The sequence below is a fragment of the Chiloscyllium punctatum genome, chromosome 8 (assembly GCF_047496795.1).
Source record: "Chiloscyllium punctatum isolate Juve2018m chromosome 8, sChiPun1.3, whole genome shotgun sequence".
Classification (NCBI taxonomy): Eukaryota; Metazoa; Chordata; class Chondrichthyes; order Orectolobiformes; family Hemiscylliidae; genus Chiloscyllium; species Chiloscyllium punctatum.
In genome coordinates, this window is record NC_092746.1 from 59,671,693 (window position 1) to 59,698,465 (window position 26,773).

General features: G+C 37.0%; 1 protein-coding gene across 3 annotated transcripts in view; it reads right to left on the reverse strand.

Annotated features, from left to right (window-relative positions):
* Nucleotides 1-26,773, reverse strand: part of LOC140480588 (adenylate cyclase type 1-like) — a 289,915-nt gene that overhangs the window by 254,166 nt on the left and 8,976 nt on the right. For all 3 annotated transcript variants that reach the window (XM_072575640.1, XM_072575642.1, XM_072575643.1), the window contains exon 5: nt 2,666-2,777. In XM_072575640.1, coding sequence (XP_072431741.1) covers nt 2,666-2,777 — 112 coding nt within the window. The remainder of the gene's footprint in view (nt 1-2,665; nt 2,778-26,773) is intronic.

Here is a 26,773-nt window from a genome sequence, read left to right on the forward strand (position 1 = left end):
AGTGCAATGACAATTGTACAAAAACATTGGAAAACAAAAAAAAGAGATGTAGATGTAGTCAGTCAAATTCACACTTCTAAGCAAATTAAGTCAATCTTCTAAAGAGATAAAAGTCATTTTAAAAATCCTTATTTGAGTTGTGACACCACTGAGTACTGCAGAACAAATACAGTTCATTGTTTTGAAATGCCTTGACAGATATTTAAGGTGAATCAAAACAAAACAGAAAGGCCTAACTTCAACATTGTGCATTTATCTTAAGGTGTAAAGTAGACAAAACAACTAACTAATATACAAAGGTGCTAATACAGAATCTTGATAAACACAGAATTGCGCCAAATCGATCTTTTTATTGGTGACCCTGACAGAGTAGGTTTAATATTATGTCCCTTCAGTTTCTAATTTTACATTTGTTTAGACTAATTGAGGTTTGTGATTTGTGAGTTTACAAAGGGATGGTCCCAAGAACAAATTTTAATTTAAATTTATAATATTCATTGAGGTTTTATTTTGTTATAGGACATCTTTATAGGGCTGTGTCTTGTTAATTTTGTTTTTTGTGGTTTAGCTGATTTCAAAACAGTAGATTGGGGTGACAAAAGACTGCTTCGAAAGAGGCTCCAAATATCATTTGAATATGGAGCAGCCGTGAATTTGAATTAGAATCCCTACGGTGTGGAAACAAACCCTTCGGGCCAACAAGTCCACACCAACCGCCAAAGAGTAACCCAGACCCATTCCCATTCCTCTCCCCTATCTTACCCCTGACTAATGCACCTAATCTACACATCTCTGAACACTATGGGCAATTTAGCACGAACAATTCACCTAACCTGCATATGTTTGGATTGTGGGAGGAAACTGGAGCACCTAGAGGAAACCCACAGAGACACAGGGAAAATGTGCAAACTCCACACAGACTGCCACCTAAGGCTGGGTCCCTGGCACGGTGAGGCAGCAGTGCTAACCACTGAGCCACCGTGCTGACCCTAAACACTTGCAAACCCCAACGCTATACCTGGTCAGTGTGGGGATTGAACCTACAACCTTGATGTTATTAGCTCAGATGGCTAGAGCCTGGTGCTAATAAGTTTTCATTGGACTTAAACATAGCACATCCTTAAAAAGCTGCAGCAACATATCAAGCTATCCGCACAAGTGACAGTGGTGGGATTCAAACCTATGTCTCCTTCAAGGACTGGAACCTTAATCCAGTTCCTTAGACTATTCGGCCATGCTATCAGCAGCCAATAACTTCTACTAGCTCCACAATGCAATCTATGATCATTGCCAGTCTGTACAATGATAGATCCTTCCCATCCAACCGTTTCTTCCACTTGACATCTCACAATGCCATTCCACCCAGTGAAATTTACCCTTGGGCAACAACTCCATTCAGTGCAATATTGGTTTCACAGTACACCTGAATAGTTAGAAGGCTGTTTGGAATTATAATTTTGTGATGAATTCAGTTCAGTCCTCTGCACTTATCTGTACATGCAAAAAAGCAACCATGTATTGTTAGAGTTGTGCCTCAGAGTGGTATCAGAGTATATGGAACAAATAGAGTTGAGATGCCAATCAGCCATGATGTCATTGAAAGGGCAAGCAAACTCAAGTGACTGAACAGGCTACTCCAGTTCCTGTGTTCTATAAATATGAGATTTTGTAATGTGTCAGGAATGTTATCATAGCTCTTCCAAATTTAATATGTTTGAATAGGTGTAATTAAAAACATGCTCTGCATTATTATTACACAGCTTGAAGGATTTTGCCAAAGGAAGATGCATTCAATTTCTGAGATGCAGGGCAATTAGAGCACAGGATTTCAGCAAGAAATAAATGTAACCTTCCACTCCGGTGAGCCCCTGAGCAGAGACAGCACACTGCAAGGGAGAGTAAAGATCAGATATGACAATGAAGTCTGCTACTGTCATGTCACGTTATCCGCTTCTGAATAGCAGAATAAGAAGGGCTTTAGAAGTAGATTACAAAGACCTGCCATCTTAACAGGGATGAGACTTAAAATTAACTTCAATAGAGGGTACCAATTCTAGGAAATCCTGATATCCAAAAGTGTAAGTAACAATGTGATGCAGATTATTAATTATTTTGTGGCTAACCCCTCCAAAAGAAATCTCAAGTTTTTGCAATAACATTTAAGGAAAATTTCACATTTTTTTGGCTAATGAGGCATTAAATGTGTTGCAATAAAGATACTTGTTAACAAAATGGAGAAAGAAAATTGCATTCACAACCTATGTATATTCAAAGCATTGCTGAATAAGAAGTAAGTAACAACTACACTGCAAGGTGCAATAGATCAATTTGCTGTAACTTAGTAAGCATTTTTATTATTATTATTATCATTATTATCATCATCATCTCCAGTTTTCTTTCAAAATCAGATTGACTATCTGATATGGCTGATTGAAGTCCAAATGATTAATATGCAGTGTAATGTGTTTATTGAATGTTTCTTTGGAGAAAATGACCCAACAGACTAAATTCTACTTCCGTTAGGGATCATTAAACAGTGTACATCATTGGCAATGAAGAGAAATAAAATCTAAGGCAATCTATTCATCCTCTTTATTGCCAACCAATTAAGAGAAAATCCAACAAAACTTAATGAAAAAGGAAAATCATTCAAAAATATACTCACTGTGGCGAGCTCATCAAACTTGCCAAAGAGTTCATTTAAAAGCTTGACTAGTTCCTGTGCAGTGCACTGTGAAGCCAAACTGGTGAAGCCCACAATATCCGCAAATAAGATGCTGAGGGAGGAGAAATAAATTAAATGTAAGTCCTATTTTGCCAAATAGCTGCAAAAAAATGTCTAGGTACAACAATGAAGATTTAATATAATGCCAAGAGGACTGTTCAACCTCCACCCTGGATTTTTGTAATATTGAGATTAGATTAGGGGGTTAAATCTTGTCTTGTGTGCTAGATTATCAATGTTGTAGCATTGAGAAAGGGGGCAGACACATACACCTGCTTGCTACCCATTTGCTCGTCACATATTTTCTGATGCACCAGCTGGAAGCAGCTTCATCCAACTGTATCTTCCACTGCCCTGTAACTGAGCTCATGCGAATCCAAATTGCAATCATATAATGGACAGTGAGGATTGCAGGATGCTGCAGTTTAAAAAGAATCTTACAGTAACGAAGAGAAGATTCAGACAAAACTCTTAGACCACATTTTCCCTTAATCTTCTGCGTTTTCTTTCTGCTAGCTCTCAATGGTTCACAGTGAGGCTTTGTGCAAAATGTTTAAATTTACTTTTCCCACCTTGTTATTTTTGGTGTCTATATGCTTCACATTGCAAATCCCTTGTCTGAGTATTCTTTGTATGATTCCATTGTGCTTCAATGGGTACCTGTTCTTTACAACTTCAAATTGAGTTACTCAAGTTGAGAGAAATCAGGTCCCACATTTACTTTGATACAAATCATAAAATCAATGTTAATTCTTTTAAATCAAAAGTCAAAAACAATGAGACACAAATAGATATTGTGTGTAATAGAATTGGTATTCATGAATAGCTCAGACTAGAAAAGTTCATTATTTGCTCATTATCACTTAAATTTATGGAGTACATAGAAAATCTATTTAACTTGTGAGATAAAATGTTATATGAACAAATTCTCTTCATAAAAGCAAAATAATGCAGATGCTGGGAATTTGAACCAAGCATAGTAAAAGCTAGAAAAATTCAGCAGGTCTGGCAGCATTTTGGGAGAAAGGGACAGATCATGTTACACTTGAAATATTAACTCTGTTTCCACAGATGTTGACAAACCTGCTGGAGTTTCTCCAACGTTCTCCAAGCTTGAAAAATTTCACTTATTTCATTAAAAATTGTGTTTTTTGCTTTACAAACAGGAATGTTGTTGTGCACATTGCTGACATCTCAAAAAAGCAAAAGTATAGCCTGATATGTCATCACCAGTTAAATGCTTGTTAATTGTAAACTTAAAGAGCTATAAAATATACATTTAAAAATTAGTCCTCCTTTCAATGTAGTTATCTTTTCTACAACTGTAACTTTTGTTTTCCAGCTTAAGTTCACAGTTTTGCCATTAAACATGTGTTCAGTGCCCATGTAAAACAAGGCAAGTGATCAAGTCACATCAACATCAGAATGAGTATATGCGGCCGCCTTTCATTTTGTAAGACAATGGTTAATGCCTTGGTCTCAGTGAACTCGCAGAAGGTCTTCATCCAGTGTCCCAAACATAAAGGCTTTGGGTATACAGCCATTATTCATCCCATGCACATAACTGAGCCAGTGCAGAATCAGTGGCTTTATATTATTGGAGCAGGCCAGACTCCCTAAAAACATTTCAAGTAAGTAGCTTTGCGAGTTGTTTTGAACAGGTGCAAAGTGGCTATTCCAGGAGTGATGCGGCTGGCCCAATCACTTGGTTTGGAACAAAACAGAATTTATTCACAAGGTTACCAAATGGAACACAAACAAAATAGAACAGAATACTGAATAACTTAACCTCTCCGAAAACCCAACAGGTTATACTAACTTAATGATGCTGTTCCCAATACTTGCAACAATCCCCAGAAACACCCCTAGGGCACAAAATGTAAAATCAAACACAGGCTCTTATCGGAGAGATGTCAGAGAGAAAGGACTAGCATGGACCTGCATATTTGAGCCCAGCAGCTTCAAAACTGCCCGCCTACTTGCTTTCAGTGAATAGCCAGACTGTCCAAAACCAGATCAAACCAGAGGAAAGAGGAGCTGGGAGAACTGGCCACTCCCCTTTCATTGCATAAGCATTTTTTTAAAACTTGAAAACCTTTTGCATGAGGCAGTATCTATTAGCTATAATCAAACTGGTCCCAAAACCCATCCAAACCCAGACCTTATGTAACCTGTATTTTTACAACTTCTTGAAAGAAAAACCAAGGACAACATAACCTTGTTAAACGAGCAGCATCATCACAATTATAATAATTGTATGCTGCTGCAGTTCGCATATTTCAGAAGCTCTGAAATGATTACCTTGTCCTACCAAGAGAAATGGAAGACTGAGACAGCAAAGGTGAAAACATTTCAGTCCTTTCTCCTTTACGTGTTATCCAACTCTTACTACATTAGAGGAATACACTAAGGCAGTTGGTTTGTTTAATTCACAAACTGGTGCTCTCAATCCGGTTTTGATGTTCCATACTCCATAACTCAGCTTCAACATAATAACCATGCCTTTTTAAAGTATTGGATGATTTGGGTTAAAATGAAAATATTGCTGGTGATTGTGAAGTCTAGATACGTGAGGTTATGAGCAACATCCAACATCCCATGGCTACTGTTGATAAATCACAATATGGCAAAATCCTGGATCATGGCATGTATATTCCTGATGGACAAATCTAATTCTTAAAGGCATGACACAGTCTGTTCATTTACCACTGAAGGTATTCCTCAGCATGATGATAGCGTGGAAGAGTCAGTTATAGTAAATATCTGATAAAGACTGGGTACATCTTTGTCTTGAATTTCAGGTGAACATGGCAAGCATATCAACAGCTTTGCTCAGGTCATCCATTAAATGTTCAATAACCAGACTTTGCTATGACAATCAGCTTTCCAACGTATCTGAAACCTCCTCAGTGACAGTGTTCACCCTAGAGTACAATTCAAAGTCATCTTCCATTATCTCTCCATTTATCACCATTAATGATAATGTCCCCTAACTGTAGTTTTCAACACAACAGTTTATTTTTTTAAAAACTTGCTAGAATACTGAAAGATACCAATCTATGCAGCAAAATTGTAACCAATAGGTTTTGGTGAATTACCTAGCATCTGTTAGATTTTATTTTGAGTGCTGTTAAAACATTTAGAGTCCTTCCACTCAGATCACTTTTGTAATTAATACCAGCAGAGCACATGACTTCAAGGACAAGTTCAACAACTTTATATTGGACTTGTACCATTCAACATTTGTTTGTTCTAGGTTGCCATATGTTAGGAAAACAGAATTGTAAATGATGTCTCAGACTGTGTTCCATTTCCTTCGAAGTTGTGTGCACAAAATGCCAGAAAGTACTAGTTCAATAATCAAGCGGAGGAATTTTTGTTTTGTTTATCTGGTACTCCGTATAGCTGGTATTGATATAAAAGAAGATAGGATTGCTGCTTTAAATTAAAACAATTCAAATGCTGTAAATCAAGTTGCACACAAGGAAGAAAATTAGATCACAGTCAGTGCTCTGGTAGCTGCATTTGTTAAGAGAATGTTCAGAGAGTCACTTTTGGTAACAATCACTTCGAGCTGGGGTCAATGCCCTGATCATCGATGTTGCCAGAGACTTCATTGAATTTTGTTTTAAAATCCCATACAATTCATCGTAGCAGGAAATATTCTGTCTTTTCTCATTTACCTTTCTCAGGCTAGAATGTTTGAGATGGGAGGGTCCTACTTCATGCTCAAACTTCCCAATACGTATTTTGACTTAGGGATTCTGGTACGAGTGATGTCAAGTTACTCATAGGACTTTCACTTTTGTAGTAGAATACAATACTGAAGCATAGATGCACATAAGATTCATTGGTTCAGTTTGAATTAAGAAGCAGATAGAGAGAACACATTTTGTACCATTCTATTTTAAACAGTAGAGAATTCTAAATACTTACTATAATATCTCAAGAATTGCAAAGATGACAAGTTTCTATCTGTTCAAAGTTTGAGAGAAGATTTGTAGCTCGGGTGCTCATTGTTGTGGTTCTGTTCGCTGAGCTGGGAATTTGTGTTGCAGACGTTATGTCCCCTGTGTATCTATTTCGATGTTTTACTCATAATGCTTTAAAATGTCCACTCAATGGGCAGTTCTAGCTTCCAGCACTTTCTACAGTTGTGTTTACATTTCTCAATCCACAGTTAGGTTGAACCAATCATGCACAACGAGCACCAAAAGTGAAAAAAAACACAATCAAAACAGGAAAGCATTGAACACTGCAGGGTCCTTACAGTGGAGCCCACATCTTACTCACATCTTCTGAATTCTTATCCTGCCAGATGAAAGTATAGCTTCTTAATGAGGCTGATCTCTTCAAGGAAAATCAGGTCAATGTTCAGCCTCACACATTGCATACCTATAACAGCTGTACTCAGCCGATCTACCATCAGCAAGGCACAAGGTTGACATGCCAGTTGGTAACTTGAAGAGTTGGCATCTTACTTCTTATCATGTGTTTTTTTGATGGATTCCCTCGGTGTGTTGTTTCCATGGTGTAAGCACCTATTGAAACAGATGGACCATGGCAGATCTGCAACTTACCAAGTCATAGGTTGTTCAACCGGAGATGGGCAATGGCTGTCCAGTGGGATGTGATGGTCTATTTCACCATTGGAGCCAGTTCATAGTAGCCGGACATATTAGCCAGACATTAAAAACATATTCGAAATGAACTTTTTTTTTTTGCAGAGAATGGGCTGAGTGGCCTGTTTCTACATTGAAGGGATACTCTTCTAGCTATTTTCTTTGCCAATCAGGTTAGACTTATTTTATATCTCTTATGTTGTTAACACTTCAGTGAAAATAGAGTATTCTCTTCAGGGAAAGCTTGGGAAATATTTACAGATATCCTGGGATTATAAAATGTTATACTTTCCAGCAGCTTGGTTGCAGGAGGTGTGGGGGAAGTTAACATGTTTGGACAGTCAGTCTGTCTTTGGGCTCCAACTATATTATTTTTGTGAGCCCTTGACCTTCCACTCTTCTGAGGTATCCACATGGTCTCCAAGCCATTTAGCCACAAATTTATTTCACAGGTACCACTGTTACACATATTAATATAAATGTTGTCAAAGCAAATCTCCCCCACAGAAGTGATTTCAATTTTTGAATTGGTCTAATTCCTAGCTGTTGATTTTCCAGCAATCACTTGCAGAATTGTGTAACATTCGCAGTATTCCTGGTGTAGATAAGAGTTTTCACTTGGAAAGTTTATGTCAACCCCTCCTCCACAATGCTATATCCAGCACTGACAGAAATGAACTATCAAGGCCAAAATTCCACCAAAATTAAATTACTTGAGAGAAATTTCATTCTCCTACAGAAAAGTGGCTGAATTCGAAGTGAAAAGTTTGTCAGGTTTCATAACGTACTTGGAATAAACCTTTTTTGTTGCAGAGAATGGTTTCACACAGAAAATTATACAAATGTATCCTGTAGTTTGCTTTCCCACATGCAAGTATGTAATCTTGTGGACACACAGCAAATCTGTTCCAAAGCCTAATAGTCTCTGCAAAAATTTTCAACTCTTGAATGCCAGCAAATTTACCAGTGACAAAGATTGGGATGGAAAACAAATACAATATTTTTTTGAACTTTGGAACTCTGCCAGTAATGAGAACCTACACAGAGTTACTGCAATTAATATGCATCCTCTGTTTGTGTGAATGGATTCAATTAATTAACTTAAACTGTGTGAAAGAAGTCTTAATTCTATAAATCCTTTGCAACTTTTGGGACCTGATGCTTATCATGTTGTGACTAACTTAAACAGATGCATCTTATTTGCACAACTGTAATTCACGATGTTTACAGAAACGATTCTAATGATGACACACTTCAGTTATGCAAAACTGAATGTCTTAATCACAGGATAATGGAAAGAGACATCATAGTCAAATATTGACTTAACCTACTTAATATATGTAAGTCCAACTGTTATTGTGCCCATAATAGCACATTCTAGAAATAGAAATATGTCAATTTTATTTCAGTAACAGTGAAAATATCCCACACAATTCTCACTTGGAATCAGGCACTTACATTAATTCTGGGAGGTTAACCGGTCATCTTTATAAATTAGCTGGTAGAGTTATGACTAAAAGATGTGGAAAGGTGAAAGTTATTAATATCCAACAATTTAGCATTGAGAGCTTCTGTTCACTCTAGGTTAGGGAGTGGTAACACATCATTTTCTACCATGTTCTCTTTCGAAAAGCCAGAGACAATAAAAAGCATGGTTTGAATATTGCATTCCATAACAATGTTTGCTGAACTGAATCAAAACTTGTTCAACTTTGTTTGTTGATGACTCAGATTTTGTAGTTGAAACTGGCAATTTTTGGCAAATATGATGATAGCAACAATTTCCGGCAACCAGACATACGCAGCTTAATGTGGAAATTGAGCAGCTGTTGTCAGCCATTCCCTCCTCCTCCATTGAGTATGTACATGGAATGTCACAATCTCCATCATAAATCAACCTTTCACTGATTTTATCTATTATGGGTGTATGTTTTAGCAATGTAATGATATTTTAAATCTGCCTTAATCCCATGTGTCAGCAAATCTCATGAGTGTTTCTCACAAGGGCAACATCTCACTTTACTTAGTCTTCAAAAAGGAAAACAATAGATAAAGTGGTTCTTTCGAGGCTGCGAATGGACAGTTAATAGTAGACAATAAGGAAATGACAAATCAAAAGAAACAAAATATTTGTTTATATCTTCACGATAACAGACACAAAATGTTTTAATGAAAGCTGCATCAGGAGGTGGAAGGGAGAGTGGAACTTTGATCAAAATACAATCAGAAGGAAGTTGATATTGTGCATGCTGGATTGACGAATCCCTAAGTGCCAAGTGACTTCATCCGACGGTCTTAAAAGAAGTAACTACATAGATAGATATGTTGCTATTAAATTTTCCAAAACTTAATGCATTCTGGAAAGGTTCCATCAGACTTGAAAGTAGCAAATATAAAACCTGTTTAAGAAGTTAGAATGGCAGAAAACAGGAAACAAAAGGTCAATTAGTTTGACATCTGTCACAGGAAAGTGTTAAAATCAAATTATTATGAGGTTAGAGCTAGGGACTTGGAAAACTCAATAAGTACAAGATTCAGCATGATTTTCTGAAAGAAAGGTCATGCTTAACTAATTTATTGGAGTTTTTTGAAGGTTTTCCATGCTATATGGAAAAACAAAAGAGAGCCTATAGACATATGGCACTTTGATTTCCTGAAGGCAGTTGACAAGGTTCCACAAGGTACAGAGAAGGTTTATGAGGACGTTGCATGGTATGGAAGGTGCTAGCTATGAAGAGAGGTTGAGTAGCTTAGGATTAGATTAGATTCTCTACAGTGTGGAAACAGGTCCTTCGGCCCAACAAGTCCACACCGCCCCTCCAAAGAGAAACCCACCCAAACCCATTCCCCTACCCTATATTTACCCCTGACTAATGCACCTAACACTGTGGGCAATTTAGCATGGCCCATTCATCTGACCTGCACAGCTTTGGATTGTGGGAGGAAACCCCACGCAGACACAAGGAGAATGTGCAAACTCCATACAGACAGGCAGGAGTCGAACCCAGGACCCTGGTGTTGTGAGGCAGCAGTGCTAACCACTGAGCCACCGTGCCACCCCAATTGCTTTCATTAGAAAAAAGGAGATTGAGGGGGGACCTGATTGAGGTCTATAAAATCATAAAGGATATAGACAGGGTGAATAGATATAAGCTTTTTCCCCCAGTGTGAGGGACTCAATAATGAGAGGTTACGTGTTCAAAGTGAGAGGAGAAAAGTTTAAGGGAGATACAGGTGGAAAGTACTTTACATAGAGGGTGGCAGGTGCCTGGAACACATTGCCAGCAGAGGTAGTAGAGGCAGGCATGGTCGATTCATTTAAAGTAAGTCAGGACAGATGCAGGAGTAGGTGGGGAGGAGAGGGATACAGATCCTTAGGAATTGGGTGATAGGTTTAAAAAGTGAATTTGGATTGGCACAGGCTTGGAGGGCCAGAGGAACTGTTCCTGGGCTGTAAAATTTCATTGTTCTTTGTTCACAAGGAAGGATACTGGACAAATTAGAAGCATAAGGTGAAGAGAGTAACAGATTAACAGGAATAGAAAACTGACTGGGTGGCTGGCAGCAAACAAACGGCATATAATTGGGTCTTTTTCTAATTATTACAACGTGACCATTAGAGTCCACCATGGTTCTATGTGGGAACTTCAGTTCTTTACAATTCATATTAATGACTTAGGCAGGAGCAGCAAAAAAAAAAAAGTGGCAGCCAAATTTGCAGATGACAAGAATATTTTACAGAGGGTATAAAGAGGATGCAGACATATCTGTTTATATAGGTTGAGTGAATGGGCAGAAAATCCAAGTTAAAAATAATATGGGAAAATGCAATGATGCTCATTTTGTGAAGAATTTAAGAAGTAGAGTCTTACTTAAAAATGAATGACTGCAGCATTCTGAGGTGCAGAAAGATCTCTGTTTCAGTACATAAGTCACAAAAACTAAACATGCAGGTCCAGCAAGTAATTAAGGCGGCTAATGGATTCTTATCTTTTATAATAATTATAAAATCATAGAATAATATAGTACACCCATTGTGTCTGTATTGGCTCCCAAGAGTTACCCAGGTAGTCCCACTCTCCAGTCCTTTCTCCATAGCCCTCCAACTTCATCATATCCAGTTCTCTAGTGAAACCTATGGAATCCACTTCCACCACTTCTTCAGGCAGCACATTCCAAATCCTAACAAGTCTTTGAGTGAAGATGTTTATCTTAATCTCCTTCCTAGCTTTCTTGCTGACAATATTTAAGGAAGTTTGCAAATGATTTTCAGGCAGTTCAGAAGAGGTTTACGAGATAGATACTCAGAATGAAGAGGTTTTTTCTTATGAGGAAAGATTGGACAGACCAAGTCTGTTTTTCTCTTATTACCGAATACAGAAGTAAGGGCACGATTTTAAAATTAGGGATCCCCCCTTTCAGGGCAGATATGATTTTATTTCGGAGGATTGTGAAACTTTGGAACTCTCTGCCTTATAACATGGTTGAAGCAGGGTCATTAAGTATATTTAAGGCGATTGATTCCCTTGTATAACAAGAGATAAAGGTGGACAGGAATGTGGAATTCAAAGAGGTCAGCCATGCTCCTAACTCATTTGCTTGCATGCTCACAATGCCCAACTTTACTTCACTTTTTTTAATCATTTTGCCAAAAGTCAAGGGTAAGCAATGTCTTTTAGATCATAAAAACAGAAAGAACTGCAGATGCTATAAAACAGAAACAAAAACAAATTGCTGGCAAAGCCCAGCAGATTTGGCAGCATCTGCAGAGAGAAATCAGAATTAATGTTTCAGATCGAGTGACCCTCCCTCAGAACTGATAGTAGCTAGCAAAGTTTTGTACTTTGTTCTATATGAGAATTTTTCAACGTGATTGACTGCTTTGACCTGTTTGATGACATTGGTGTTACTGCACACTAGAAATTGCATCAGCGTTAAAATAAAGTGAAGGAAAGTAAAATCCATGTTATAAAAGTCATTACAATTTGTAGACATCTTTCTTTGAAGTTAGAGGCAAGCACTGACACTTTGATACTGACATCTGAACTATATTAAATGAAACCTAAAATGAAACTCATTGGAGTCTAGTTTTGATCTCATAAGTCACTTGAAATAGTCCGAGAGTTTAAAATGAAATAAGAAAGCAATAAACAGAGCAAATTGTTTTGGACTGTGGATAGATTGAGTATGCAAGATATCACGTCTCGTCTTTATGGGTCTAATTCATTAGTGTATGAAACCATGCATGATTCTGCTGACACACAGCAATAAAAAAAAAAGGATTGGGGACCACACTTGACCTCAATTACTACAATTCTGCTGCATTATGGACCAATCCATCATCCTGAAATATTTTACTTCATAAGATCTTACTACGGTAGCTCAAATGGTAAGGCTCACAAGATTGGAATTGGGAAAAGAATTGGAGAGACGTCGGAGAACAACTGCCAAATCGTTATATGAATTCAGGAAAAGCTGGTCTGCTTCTTCCAGCCCCATTAAAAAAAAACATAGTTCAATACATTTTCAGCCATCAGTATACATAACATAATGCTTATGTTTCTGAATTAGTAATCCAGAGACCTAGTCTAATAATTCAGAGACATGAATTTAAATCCTACCAGGATATTTGAATTCAATTAAGTAAAATAAATGTAAAGTAAGCTAGTATCAGTAAAAGTAGTGAAAGAGTGTCCTACAAATATCTAACTTGTTTATTAATGTGCATTTGGAAAGAACTCTTCTGGTCTGGATGTATCACAGCTATATGTTTGACACGTTAAGTATCCTGTGAAATGGCCCAGCAAACCAATCAGCTGCATTGAACCATGACAAGAAACCATAATCCACATAAACTCAGTGTTCAACTGGTAGCTCAACAACACCAGCTCAAGATACTTAGGGACAAATAATAAATTTTGCTCTGGCCAGCAACATGTTGATGAAAAGTGATGCTCACACTCATTAGATAAACAAAGTGAGTCATTAAAAAGTTAGAAATAGTGGAAGTTCAGTTCTCATTTCAAGAGGCTACCACTACAAAAGGCACCGATCAATTTAATGACTGATCAAAACGTGCAGAACATGAAAATTGAACAAATCTGCTGAATTTAGATTTCAATATTCAACATTCAGGTTATTGATTTAATTCATAGACTATAGTTCTTGATTTACATCTTTACAAAGCAACCTTAGATCTGCAGTGATGCAAAGCTAACACTACAACTCAATAAAATTTTAAGTGAAACATTAACTTTGACTGATGTAGCAGTAATTGTGCACTATTATATACACATCAACATTCGCTAAATTTAATGTGCAATCAAGGAAACTAAGAACATTTCTAATCATACCCACTGGCCTATATTATAATGTAAGCTTGCTAACAAAAGGAAGGTTTGGTAACAATATTTTATTCATTCAAGGTGATGTGAAAATGAAATCACAGTTGCTTCTATTTGTTTAATTGGATCGGACTTCAAAACTAATTTGATGAAACAGTTATATTAACAAGGGAATTAGCAGCAGGAAATGCCGTGTGACACTTCAAGGAGAGTTCTAATAGTCCCTAGCAAATACCCATGCTGCTTGCACATCTGGATGAATCTGTAAAATACAGGACAGATTATTCCAATCCTTTAGATGCACGTTAACAAATTTACCACAACTTTACAGTAGGTTAGAAATTTCACTCAGATAAGATGTTCATCATTTTAATACATTTTCAGCATTACTTCATTTGATAGTAATTGGCAAATGCCTTTGTTTTAATATAAATAGCTTGCTGTAAAGTATATTTTCAGAACCTTGCAACTTTTAAAGCAAATCAACCAAACTTTTAATTAGAAAAATATCCGAAACATGCTTCCAGAAATGTGAAATTCAACTTGATGATAGAGTAGGTTTTCCATTTTGCATCCACTTGATGATCCAGACACAAGCAGCAGCCATAATGTGTTAATTATAGAAAGATTTCTCCCATTCCCACCAAATTCCCACGCTCACACTCTTTTTCACATTGCTACACGTAAAATCTACCATGAGCAGGTGTAATAGAGTTGAATTTTGAGACTAATTCTTAAAACATTACTTTAAAAAGCATTATTTGATATAATTTTGAGTGGTAACTTGTTCAGATTAAATTAGTAATCTGAGAATGAGTTAATCACAAAAATAAAGATTATTAATCACTGTCTGTTCCACTACCTGTGAAAAGTCCAATTTGAATATATTGGTTAAATTCAGCTTGCCCTGAACCCAGGAGCTATTAACTGAACTGTGATGAAATTTGTCTTAATTTGACTTTATGTATGACTTCTGTAATAAGTGTAGGTGCTGTCATGGGGTGACTTATCAATATTTTCATGCAAAAAAATATACAAGACAATAAATTTCTATTCTACTCACAATGGAAATTATTTTTAAAATAATTATACAGAACTACTTATTGCACAGAATTGTACATTTAAATTGGTGCTTCATAGTAAATTAAAATGATACTGATTAGTGATTTTTGAGAAGATTTGTAGCTCAGGTTGATTAAGTAAGTTAGCTTGGAGGTTTGTTTTCAGACGTTTTGTCATCAAAGTAGGCAACATCAAGAAAAAAACCTTCAAGCTCAGTGAGCTAACTTACATACTGATACCTATTCAAATGCTTTTAGAAAATGCTTCTATGAATCCCTTCACCGAAAGAGTTGATAAAGACTAAACGTGTACGATTAGTAGGAACCTATCATGTGATGAAATCAATCGTGTTTTTGGTTGATATCGTTAGAACTAATGCAAAAGGATAATAGAACCTGTAGCTGCACAGCTTTGAATTGGTATTTGAATTCTTTGAATTTTTGGATTTGTGTTTGGTTAGAAACAGTTGATTGCACAAAACAGAATTACATGAGAGAAACACCAGAATTTAAATTTGTGACGTTAAAGTAACTGAGACTGTTTGTGAAGAATGCTTGCATCACTGACAAGGATATTTATTTTGTATATGAAATTTGAAACATTCACAGTAAGCTTATTGAACACGTCAAAAGCAGTTATCAGACACCCACTCGCCACTGAATATTTATCAACTGCTCATTAATTCTCGTCTGTTAAGAAATTACATGTATCAAATTGTTAATCATTTCATTATCTCCCTAATTTATAAGAGACTGTATCATCTATACCAAGGCACTGATTGAAGAGATCAAATGATGAAAATTCTAAAATAGGATTTTGAAATTGCATTGTTATGGTGATTGGTCAATAATGATCTAAATCTGTCATCTTGTAAAAAGGAAAACCTTATTCTTAACATTACATAAAACACAGTCTAGAATTCTCCATTATCTTTGAGATTGTTTTTGAAAACAACAAAAGCACAATGGTTAACAAGATTTACACAATCAAAACATTCAGATTTTAAGTCTGATTCTATCATAAATTTTGTTATTGTTATTTCATAACAGTACAGGTTTCTAATTTTAAAAAAGCCATCCATCTTGAATTTGCTAAACAGCCTTTTAACTTAGTTTAGAATTGCACAGGATATATTCTAACCTGCTAGAATAACAAAATCCTATTTGCCAACTATCCTTTTGTACATTTACCAACAACTTTGAAATAATGTATAAGTGGCAGAACACATTTAAATATTAATTAAATACCACATTCGTTTTTTCCTATAACTCCATGACTGGATGCCTCAAAACAGCAGCAGTGATTAGTATGGCTGCCTCAAGGAACCAGGGACCCAAGTTCGATTCCAGCCTCGAGTGACTGTGTGGAGTTCTGCATGTTCTCAATGCATCTGTGTGGGTTTCCTCCAGGTGTTCTGGTTTCCTCCCAGAGCACGGGTGTCCCAATTTCCTCACAGAGTCTAGGTTAGGTGGATTGGCCAAGCTCATTTGTTTTTTTATTCATTCATGGGACAAAGATGTCACTGGTGAGGCCACCCATTTCTATATATCCAGAGAGCAGTTAAGAGTCAATCACATTTCTATGGGTCTGGAGTCACAGACCACACCAGGTAAGGATAGTGGTTTCCTTCCTTAATAGGCATAAGTGAACCAGATGGGTTTTTCTGACAATTGACAATGTATTCATGGTCATCATTAGACTCTTCATTCCAGATTTTTATTGAATTCAAATTCTATCACCACCATGGAAAGATTGGAACCCAGTCCCCAGAACATTAATAGTCCAGCTATACCATCACTAATCTGTTACCTCCCCATGTACTGACCCATATAGTGTCCAGGGATGTGCAGGCTATATGGATTAGCCATGGTTAATGCATGGTGGAAGGGGTGGGTGCCAGGGTCTGGATGGGATGCTCTTCAGAGAGGTGGTGCAGATTTGATGGGACAAATGGCCTCTATTTCTATTGAAGGGATGCTATTTCTATGTTAAGGCAGCACAGCATTACATCACTGATCAAAATTACAAATTATATCAAGCACTATCCATCCTTCTTCTAAGCCTTTTAGTAGTTTTTCCATTAGGTCATTTACAATATCATCATGCAAAGCATGTCCTCTATTGTTAAACCGTGAGAGATTACATTTGCCACCCTTCACTATCACTCAGTCAAAGAATTCCAACCATAGTTTCTCTTCCTGCTGCCACATTGTTCCCTGGAAACTATGAAGGGAACAATCTCTAATCTTTTCCTGCTTCTCTTCCAAATGTTTTACTTCTGCAACAAAGCTGGACTTTCCAATGGGTTTCCATATGGTGTCCAGCAATTTCATTTGTCCTTGTTCAGCTCCTGAACCTGCAGGGAGAACACAGCTGGAACTGACAACCGCAAGCAGCAGAGACAGGCCACTATAAATGCCGGAGGAAACATCACAGAAGCGCTTCACAGGAGGCTCCCACGCACTGAGGATGTCACCTAGACAGGGGACGAAACGTTTGCAAGACAAATTCCCAGCTTGGCGAACAGAACCACAACAAACACTGGAGCAGATAAATAGGCCAAAGTTCAAAGAGTTACCTGTCTCGGGGGAAACACAAAGCAAAATTCATTGGATGTTATCAAATCAAAAGCTTAATACTCTAGCCAGAAGGGGGAAAAAAAAAGAAAAAAAAAGAAAAACAAAATTGGTGAATACCTCATACTAATAATGTTAAAAAACTAAATGATAGGAAGATTGTCTGCAGTGGTTTTATGGTTCAGACAAGGAGTCAACAGACTCAAAAATGTTAAATCTACTTTCTTCCTACAGATACAGGACCTGCTGAGTTTCTCCAGTAATTTCTATTTTTGGTTCAGATCTCCAGCATCTGTACTTCTATGTTTTATTTTTGTGTTTTCATGATAGCAAATGAAATAGGGATTGAAGTGAAAATACCAGAACAATGGAGAATAAATCAGAAATTGGAAGTTTACAAGTTTATCCAGATGTCAGTTTGGATAACTGAAGTGCTGCAAAGCTTAGATAGCAAACCAAAGTGACATTCAAAGGCTGATATAGTATCAATTTGACTTCTCAGAGATGCTGAGGAAAAGCACCTTTAAGCTGTTCTTGATATTAACTAATCCTCAATGTAACCTATAAAACAACATCCTTTTAGACTTAATCCAGAGAAATTAGCTCAGATGAGGGAAGGGACTAAGTTGATGGTGGACAATTGCAATATTGAGCTGGACCTTATATGCTGGGATTGTGCTGAAGTCAACATAGAAACAAAAGCAGACTCCTATCCTATTTGAAGAGGGGAGCACTGCACTGAAATAATTGGACACACAACTTCTTATAAAAAATAGCTTGCTAAAAAGATTGGGTTCAATTGACTGATGGGCCATAAAAAAAGAAATCAGCTTTAGTAACACCAGATTGATTTTATCAATGCAAACTCACATCGCAAATGAAAGTTGCACCAGGAAAGCTGCAATAGTTAACCATTGAAATCATTGTGGGTCTACATAATCGCATGATTTAGACTGAAGATAGGTTTCAGTCAAATCTGGAAAGAACATTCACACCACTTCATCAAGTTGCTTGATCAGTTACAGAGTGTTGTTTTAGTTATAAACCTGGCTAAAAGTGGATTTGCCAAAGCAAAACTTACTGAAGAAAACAGCAAGATACTGTGGATGCTGGACATCTGAAATAAAAACAAGGCACTGGACAAATGGTACAATTTTGACAACATTTGTGTAGAGAGAAAAGAGGACTTAACATTTCAAGTCAAATGATTCCTCTTTGGAAGTCATTGGACTCGAAATGTTAAATCTATTTCTCTCTCCAGAGGTTACCAGACCTCCTGGGTTTCTCCAGCACTTTATTTTTATTCTAAAAGTGACTTATTTGGGTCAAATTGTGGGATAAAGCCACGTTGCACCTCGAGGAGTAAAAATAATGGCTATTTTGGACTTTAAGGCAGGACAAAAACATATAGGCTGGAGTGGATTTTAAATGAAGTTTTTTTTCCTACATCTCAGCATTGCAGTAGCTGCTTTGACAAATTAACGAACGGTGGAATATTTTAAGTGTGTTTGATAACTTAAAATCGGTGCTGACACCAGGTTTAGTATCCATAAATTACAAGGAGCCATTCAAACTGGCTGCTGACAGCAGTGGCATTAGTGTGGATGCCATGAATACAAAAGGGAAAATAAATAGTTTTTCAGCTTTTTTGGAAGAAACCGAATGGCTATTAACAGAAATTTCCAATGGTGGTGAAGGAAACAGTGTGTGTAATGTTGGCTCAATATCAGTTTGAAATCTTATATCTAACAAAGCTGATGACACTTATTGAAACAAATCACAATCCTTTGATTTATTTGGAGAAATTTCAGGAAAAGAATTTACAACTGTGTTAGTAGAGGCTAATCTTCCAACCATACACTACTAAAATTATTTCTATTATCAATATTGTTGACATTATTTCTTTAAATAAAAGTATTACATTTACAACATTTTATATTTAATGTCAACATATTAATGTAAATATTACTGTAATGTAAATACAGAAATAATGTTAAAAGATCTGATAGAAAATAAAAAATGCCTCTTATGACCATATTTTCATTTTTCTTTGGCAGAAAGTGATTGAAGGTATACAGAATGTATATAATTTTAAGAGTTTAGGTGTCAAAATAATGGTATATGGATTGGTTACTTTTGCAAAGGGTTTTAATTTTAAAATAAGACAGATTCTTTTAGAACAGTAATTTAATCCAATGTCTGTCTATCAGCAAGTGATTGAGAATGCCTGGAGTATTAAGGCTAATTTGAAGTAGTTTAAAAAAAGGTAGAGAAAACATTGAAGATGTTTCAGTTAAGATTAATGAAGAATTGATCAAGGACTCGAGTTTAGAAAACCCCAGGGTTTGAAAAGTGTTTAGGGTATTTCAGAGGAGATCTGACTGGAGTTAGAAGCAAGTAGTTATAGTTTCCTATTTAGAATGGTTTCTTTTTAAAAGCAATTCAGGGAAAACAGTTACCTTCATAGAAAGAAAGTGTGAAACTTCTAAAGCAAGACTGCTTGGTTAGAAATCTGTGTTAAGTGGTAAAAGTTTAAGCTCTCAACTTTGTATTCATCTAAGACGACTCCATGGTTCACAGGACAGAAACTGGGATGGATAAGTAAAGAAACATTTAAAGGTTTAACATAGAGCAGTAATATAGCTATATTTGAGTCTCTAGAACAGAATGTTGGGAAGGATTTTCCGAGGACTGGCATTCTCATACAGCCGGCCAATCCTATGTTTTTTTAATGAAAGGAAAGAACTCCACATTTCTAACAGAGCTCCTTCAGATAGATCCCTCTTGGTGTAGAACAAACCATTCTCCCGGTCTCACAGTAGTCAATTTCAGTTTTCTGTTCATTAAAGATCCAGCATCACAACCAGTCTTACTGAAGTTAGGGCCATGGAATAGTCAGATGCCAGATGGGTACAGGTCAGTGGGTACCAGTAATTTGGGTGCCAAATGGGTAGAGTATCAAATGGGTATGGCATAAGGTGCCAGGTACATAGTGCCAGACCAAAATGGCAAAGGAGCAAGGTATATAATGGTAGATTAGAATGGCAAGGCAATGTTGGATCTGGTCGGGGGGGCGGGGAAGAGAGAGAAGAGGGGGCGGGGGAGGTGCAGAGTGTGTGAAGGGTGGACAAGGGGAGTTGGATTCTGGTCTCATGGGAGCACTGTTAGCGGGTCTCCAAGTAGGTGTAGGCTGACACTAGGAGTTCTGAAATGGGAGCTCTGTTGGGTTATGAGGAGTGAGGAGTGCTGTCAGGGTACCAGGTCAGATCGTGGGGGCTTGTCAAAATACTGTGGTGAGATGCAATGGTCAAATCCAATGTCAGTTAATGAGGGTCAGTGAGCTGAGAAGTGGCAGGGGTCAGTATCATGTTAGATTAGGGGGTGGGGATGCAAGGGGTCTGGTTGCATGGTGATCGAGTGGCTGTGACTATGTTGTGGATTCAATTAAATTGTTGGATGAGGCATTTAATAGTCTAACTTTTCCTCAACAACATTTGCTTAACTTCAATTGGAACCTCCAATGTTCCCAATTTAAATGGATATTTTTGAATGGTTCCAGGCAACATTCTCTTTAAGCTGCAAGTTGTGGTAAAGAAAATTAAAGATCACTGGTGCAAGTATAGGGTAATAGCCCTGAAGAATCTTCAACTTCCTGAGCAACTCCTTCAGCATCTAATTCAATGGAAATTCTGCAGGATCCTGATGTGCACAATAGTGCAATAGACAATTAGTGGCCATCAAAAATTCTGAATTTATTTTACCGTGAGTCTTAAGTTCTTTTTAACCATGTTTCATACCCATTTGGCACCCAAATTACTGGTACCCACTGACCTGTACCCATCTGGCTTGTTATTTTATCAGCTTTTGTATGATAAGCTTCTGTTTTGTTAAAGAAAATCTAGAGTTTCGTATAATTGTATTTCAATAGTTGACCACCATGTTAACTAAACCCAAAGAAAATCTACGATGCCAGGTTTCATTCCAGGATCTGGCTTGTCCAATTGTACCATCGGCTTGATCGTAACAACGGCAAGATATTGAATGGATTGGAAATCTTTATACAAATCGGTAATAAATCACTTGACTGCTTGCTGCACAAAGTCTGTCCTTATGCCACAAAATTTCAACTTAAAAAAAAAATTGAGGGGGTAGTAACCCAAGTGATCTCACAAACAGTAAATGATTAATATTCCCCAGGTATTGTGACTTTGCAACTTGCAACTGGTTAGATCTCGGATTCACTCTGTTTACTGAGAGAGTTTGTGGGTTATATTTTAACATGTGAAATTGTGATCTGAAATGGTCTTAGAAGTACAGAAACAAGAGCAATCCAGGTTATGGTCAGCCAGTGTCCTTTTCACAGTCAGAATGCATTACAAATTTCAGCTTTCAAATTTTAGGTCTGTGGAACTTGTGTCAAGAATATACTAAAACGATCAGATATCATCATAGCCAATAATGTAAAATATCCCAAATCAGTTGGAACACTACCATAAAATTGATCATCTCCCCTTAATCTCCTCTAACTGTGTTAGAGCTGCTGGTAAAATGTTAGTCGGTGGGGAGCCACCCAAACATCACCCAATTTTACAACTGTGTTATGAAGATGTGGGTGTACTGTACTTTTATGAGAGTTAAAGGCTAGCAGTAACAGCACCAAGTATTCTCAATAAGATACAGTGTAACATGTCATCCAGCTACTGGGATAGCTGGTTGTCTGGAAACAAAACAAATTTGAATTAGGCCAATCAGTTTAAAATTATACCCCAAAGAATACCAAATACCAATCAAGTTTGAATTGAGTGTATTGACAATCTTAAAAGCCAATGACACAATCCAATGCTTTGGGGTATAAGTCAAGGGAAAATTGAACAATTGGGAGGAGAACTGCCATAAGACCAACAGCTGTAAACTGCTAGTCAGAACTCTGAGGGGTATCTGTCTAGAGAAGGAGTTTGCACAAGAGAAAAATATCACTGACCTGGAAAGCCAATCTGGCTGGTTTTAAAATTTGGATGTTTCTGTAAATCTTATTTGGGAGTTTTATCGGACTAGTATTATAGAAGGGCGGGTAAAAGATAGGTTAGAGGAAGGAATTGTAAAGACTTGTTAGTTAATTATTCTAATATATTAAGAAATATATAATTGTTAATTTTTATTTTAAGTAGTTCTTGGCCACTCAAATTTTTACAGATTACTGCATGGGATAAATCTTTTCTGTGTTGCTGGTTTTAAAATAAGTAGGAGGATTTACCCTGTATTATAACTATCATCCATCTGCAAAACAACTCAGAGGGTAGGAAGAATCATTAAAATAAATTGGTACACTGGGTTGCACATTAAAATGTTAATTTCAAACAACGGTGTTTCAGAATGAAATTCGCTACAGGCAATGGAGAACTACAGTAAGAGAAAGAAAATAAATATCCAAAAACGCACCAAAATTAATGAGTAGATGATTAATTCAATATTGGTATTCAGGCTTGTATACATGAATACAATGTTATGACTTGGAATTTGCTGTGTCAGAATGATCAACCATTCCAAAAATGCAATGTTATTGATGTTACAAAGCATCCCATGTAAGGACACACACAGTTATATATATCACCCAATTCTGTACAAAGAAAGCTAGTTTATTGCAGTGGTATTACTGGTGATGCTTGCTATTAATAACATTTTTGCCTGCTAACTTTCCAGCACTGAAACAAACCCAAAGGTTGTTGAAACTTCATTTGGAACACCATAGCAATGTTGAAAATCTAAAGAGCTGGAAGTAATGTTGTCATTCAGAAATATATCAGCTATATATAAAAGGTCAGTCTAATGTGAACAAATGAGTGCTATTGTTAAACCGAGATTTAGTTATTGTTTACAAAATGGAGGATAACAGCAAATTTTCACATTTATAATGATCAAACTGTCTTGTACACTCTTGAAAAGTACGTCAATGATTAATTTCAGGATGTGTTAATTTCTCCCAGATCAATGATCGTAATATAATAAGACATTGGAACAGAGGTAGAACATTCGGCCCATCAAAACTGCTCCATGATTCTAGTAGATCACAGCTGATCTATGAGATCATAGGAAATAGGAACAGAAGAAGTAGGCCATTCAGCCTCTGCTCCACCATTCAATAGGATCATGACTAATTCGACATTCCTCATATCCACATCCCCGCTGTTTGCCCAGAACCTTTGATTTCCTTACTGATCAAGAGTCTACCTAGCTCAGTCTTAAATATACATAAAGACTCTACCCTCAGAGCTCTATGTGGCAAGGAGTTTCAAAGACTCAACTCCATAAGAAATTTCTCATCTCACTCAAATTGGTATCTCTTTATTCTGAGACAATGTCCCTTGGTTCTAGAATCTCCCAGCAGGGAAAAAAACCCCTCTGCCCTTTCTGCAGCTTTTCTCAAATCAAATAATATTCTCTTCTTTTGTTCTCCCTTCCAAAATGAACAACTGCATATTTTCCCACATTATACTCCATTTGCCAACTTTATGCCACTCACTTAATCTACTGATCTTTCTATAAACTATTTGTATTCTTCTCACAATTTACCTGGTCACCTATTTTATGTTGTCTGTCAATTTGATGACAGTGCATTCAATTTGCTCTCCAAAGTCATGAATAAATATTGTAAACAGTTGCAGACCAGTACTGATGCCTGTGGAACCCCACTGGTTACAGTTCACCAAAACTGAAAAAGAACCCTTCGTCCCCATTCACTGTTTCTTGCCCATTAGCTAGTTCCCTATCCATGACAATATAACAGAATAGTACAGCACAGTACAGGCCCTTTGGCCGACTATGTTATGTCAAGCATTTATCTTAATTTAAGATCAACCTAACCTATGCACCTCTCAATTTACTGCCAACCATGTGCTTGTCCAGCATGTGGACGCAGTACAATATACTACTTCAACGTTGTGGGCTCTTCTGACTTAAATTTTTTGTGAGGTAGCTTGTTGAACACCTTCTGGAAGTTCAAATACAACATATTTACTGGTGTCCCTCTATACAACAGACCTCCCTCTATCCACTCTGGTTGAGACTTCCTTGAAAAACTCTAATAAATTAGTCAGACAGGATGTCCCTTTCATGAAGCCATGCTGACTCCGTTTGATTAGATTATGATTTTCCAAACTTTCTGCGATTATTTCCTTATTAGCGGATTGCAATATTTTTCAGTAATGGAGGTTAGGTTAATTAGCCCACAGTTACCTACCTTTTGCTTCCCTCCAATTTTAACATAACTGTGGACTAATTAAATGGGAGTGCCACATTAGCTTTTTTTCCCCCCCAATTCTCTGGGACCTCTCTGGAGTCGAGTGTTCTTTTTGGAAAATCACAACCAATTTATATACTACCTCCGTAGCTACTTTTTTTGAGAATCCCAGGATGCAAACCATCAGGGCCAGAAGAGATATTCACTTTTAAGCCCAATTAGTTTGTTTGATATTACTTCTTTAGTGATGGTGCTGATACTTAATTCCTTCCCCTGTATTCTTTCATTTTAACAGGGTTTCATTGTACCTTTCACTGCAAGGACTGATGCAAAGTATCTATTTAATTCCTTTGCTGTTCCCTCATTCCCCAAAACCATCTCCCCACATTGATTTTCTAAGTGGCCTATATTCAATTTGACCTGTCTCTTCCTGTTTATATATTTAATGAAGCTCTCATTGTCAGTTTTAAATATTCCTCACCAGTTTGCCCTTGTAGTTTGTTTTGTTGGTCTTCATTATCTTTTTATAGTCTCTGTTCTGGATTCTGCATTCATCCAGTCTACGAGGCTATCGCAGACTTTGGTTTCCTTACATGCCTTTTCTTTCAACTTAATACTTTCCTCCACTTCCTTGGTTAGCCACGGTTGTCTTATCCCTCTCAGAATTTTTCTTCCTTACCGGGATGTATTTTTGCCGAGAGTCATGAATTACCTTTTTAATGTTTGCCACTGCTTACTTTTAGTCATTCTTGCTAATCTATCCATCCAGTTCACTTTAATTGTATTTCATTGTAATCCCCTTTATTTACATTAAACAGTTGTTTCTGACACAGGTTTCTCACTCTCAAAATGAATATTTTTTTTCATGTTTTGGTCACTATTTCCTATGGGATCTTTTACTCAGATCATTTATTAAACTTCTCATTACCCATTACCGAATTCAAGATAGCCTGCTCCCTAGTTTGTCCATGATATATTGTTCTTGGAAACTATCCCTCATACACTATGAGGTAATTATCATAGCTACCCTTTCCAATTTCATTAAGCCAATAAACAAGATTAAAAGTTACCCATAATTACTCTACTCTTTACAGTGTCCTATTAGGTATTGAATCTTAGACTTTCCCACAAAGAGGCTACTGTTTGGGCATTGATACCCTACTCCTACCAAAGTCTTATTTCCCTTGCTGTTTCCTTACTTTTGACAAAAATCAGACTCTCACAATTGTCTTCATTTTATGTCATACCAGCAATGTTACCCCACCACTTTTTCCATCCCTTTTCTCTTTGCAAAAGGTCAAACTTCCAAGTGTTAATTTCCCAGTTTTGATCTCTTTGTAACCATGTCTTCATAACAGCTGTGAGATCACATTCATTTACCTTGACTTGCACCGTCAGTTCACCTACTTTATTTTGAATGTATTGTGCATTAAGATCCAAAGCTTTTAAGTTTGTTCAATTATCAGTTTCCCAACACTTATGATTCCTTGGTATAAAAATTACATTTACAATTCTGTTCCTTCCTTATTTTTATATTTTGGTAATAAACAATCCCCTCACAAACCTGAAATCCTACCTTCACCTTCAGTTTGATTTTATACTTGTCATACAAATTAACACCACCGCCCTCACACCCAAATGTTTAGTTTAAAACCCTATTCCCAGCCTGAGTTATGCCAGGATTCTGTTCCCAGCATGACTCAGGTGGAGCAGCTCCCTCCTTCCACAGTCATGGTCCCATAAATTTAAACCCATTTCTCCCACACCAATTTTTGAGCCACACGTTTTTATCTACAATCTTGTTGACTCTGTGCCAATTAGCTCGTGGCTCAGGTAAAGTTTCAGAGTTATTACCTTTTTCGTTCTGCAATTAATTTAGCCGCAAGCTGCTTCTATTCCCTCAGAACAACCTCTTCCACCTTTTAACTATATTGTTAGTACATATGTAATAGTGACAACTGAATCTTTCCCTCCCATACCACATTCTCCATTCGGAAACCAGGTACAAGGCAAGCTACACAGCCTTTGTAACTTTCAATTCTGGCCACAGAGAACATAGTCTATTCCCTTGACTTTACATTCCCTGATTACAATTAATTAAATTTCTCTTTTCTCCCGTCTTGAATAACTCCTTGAATCAGGGTACTATGGTCAGTTTGCTCATCCTCCCTGCAGGCCCCACTCTCATCCAAACAGAGAGTGAGAAT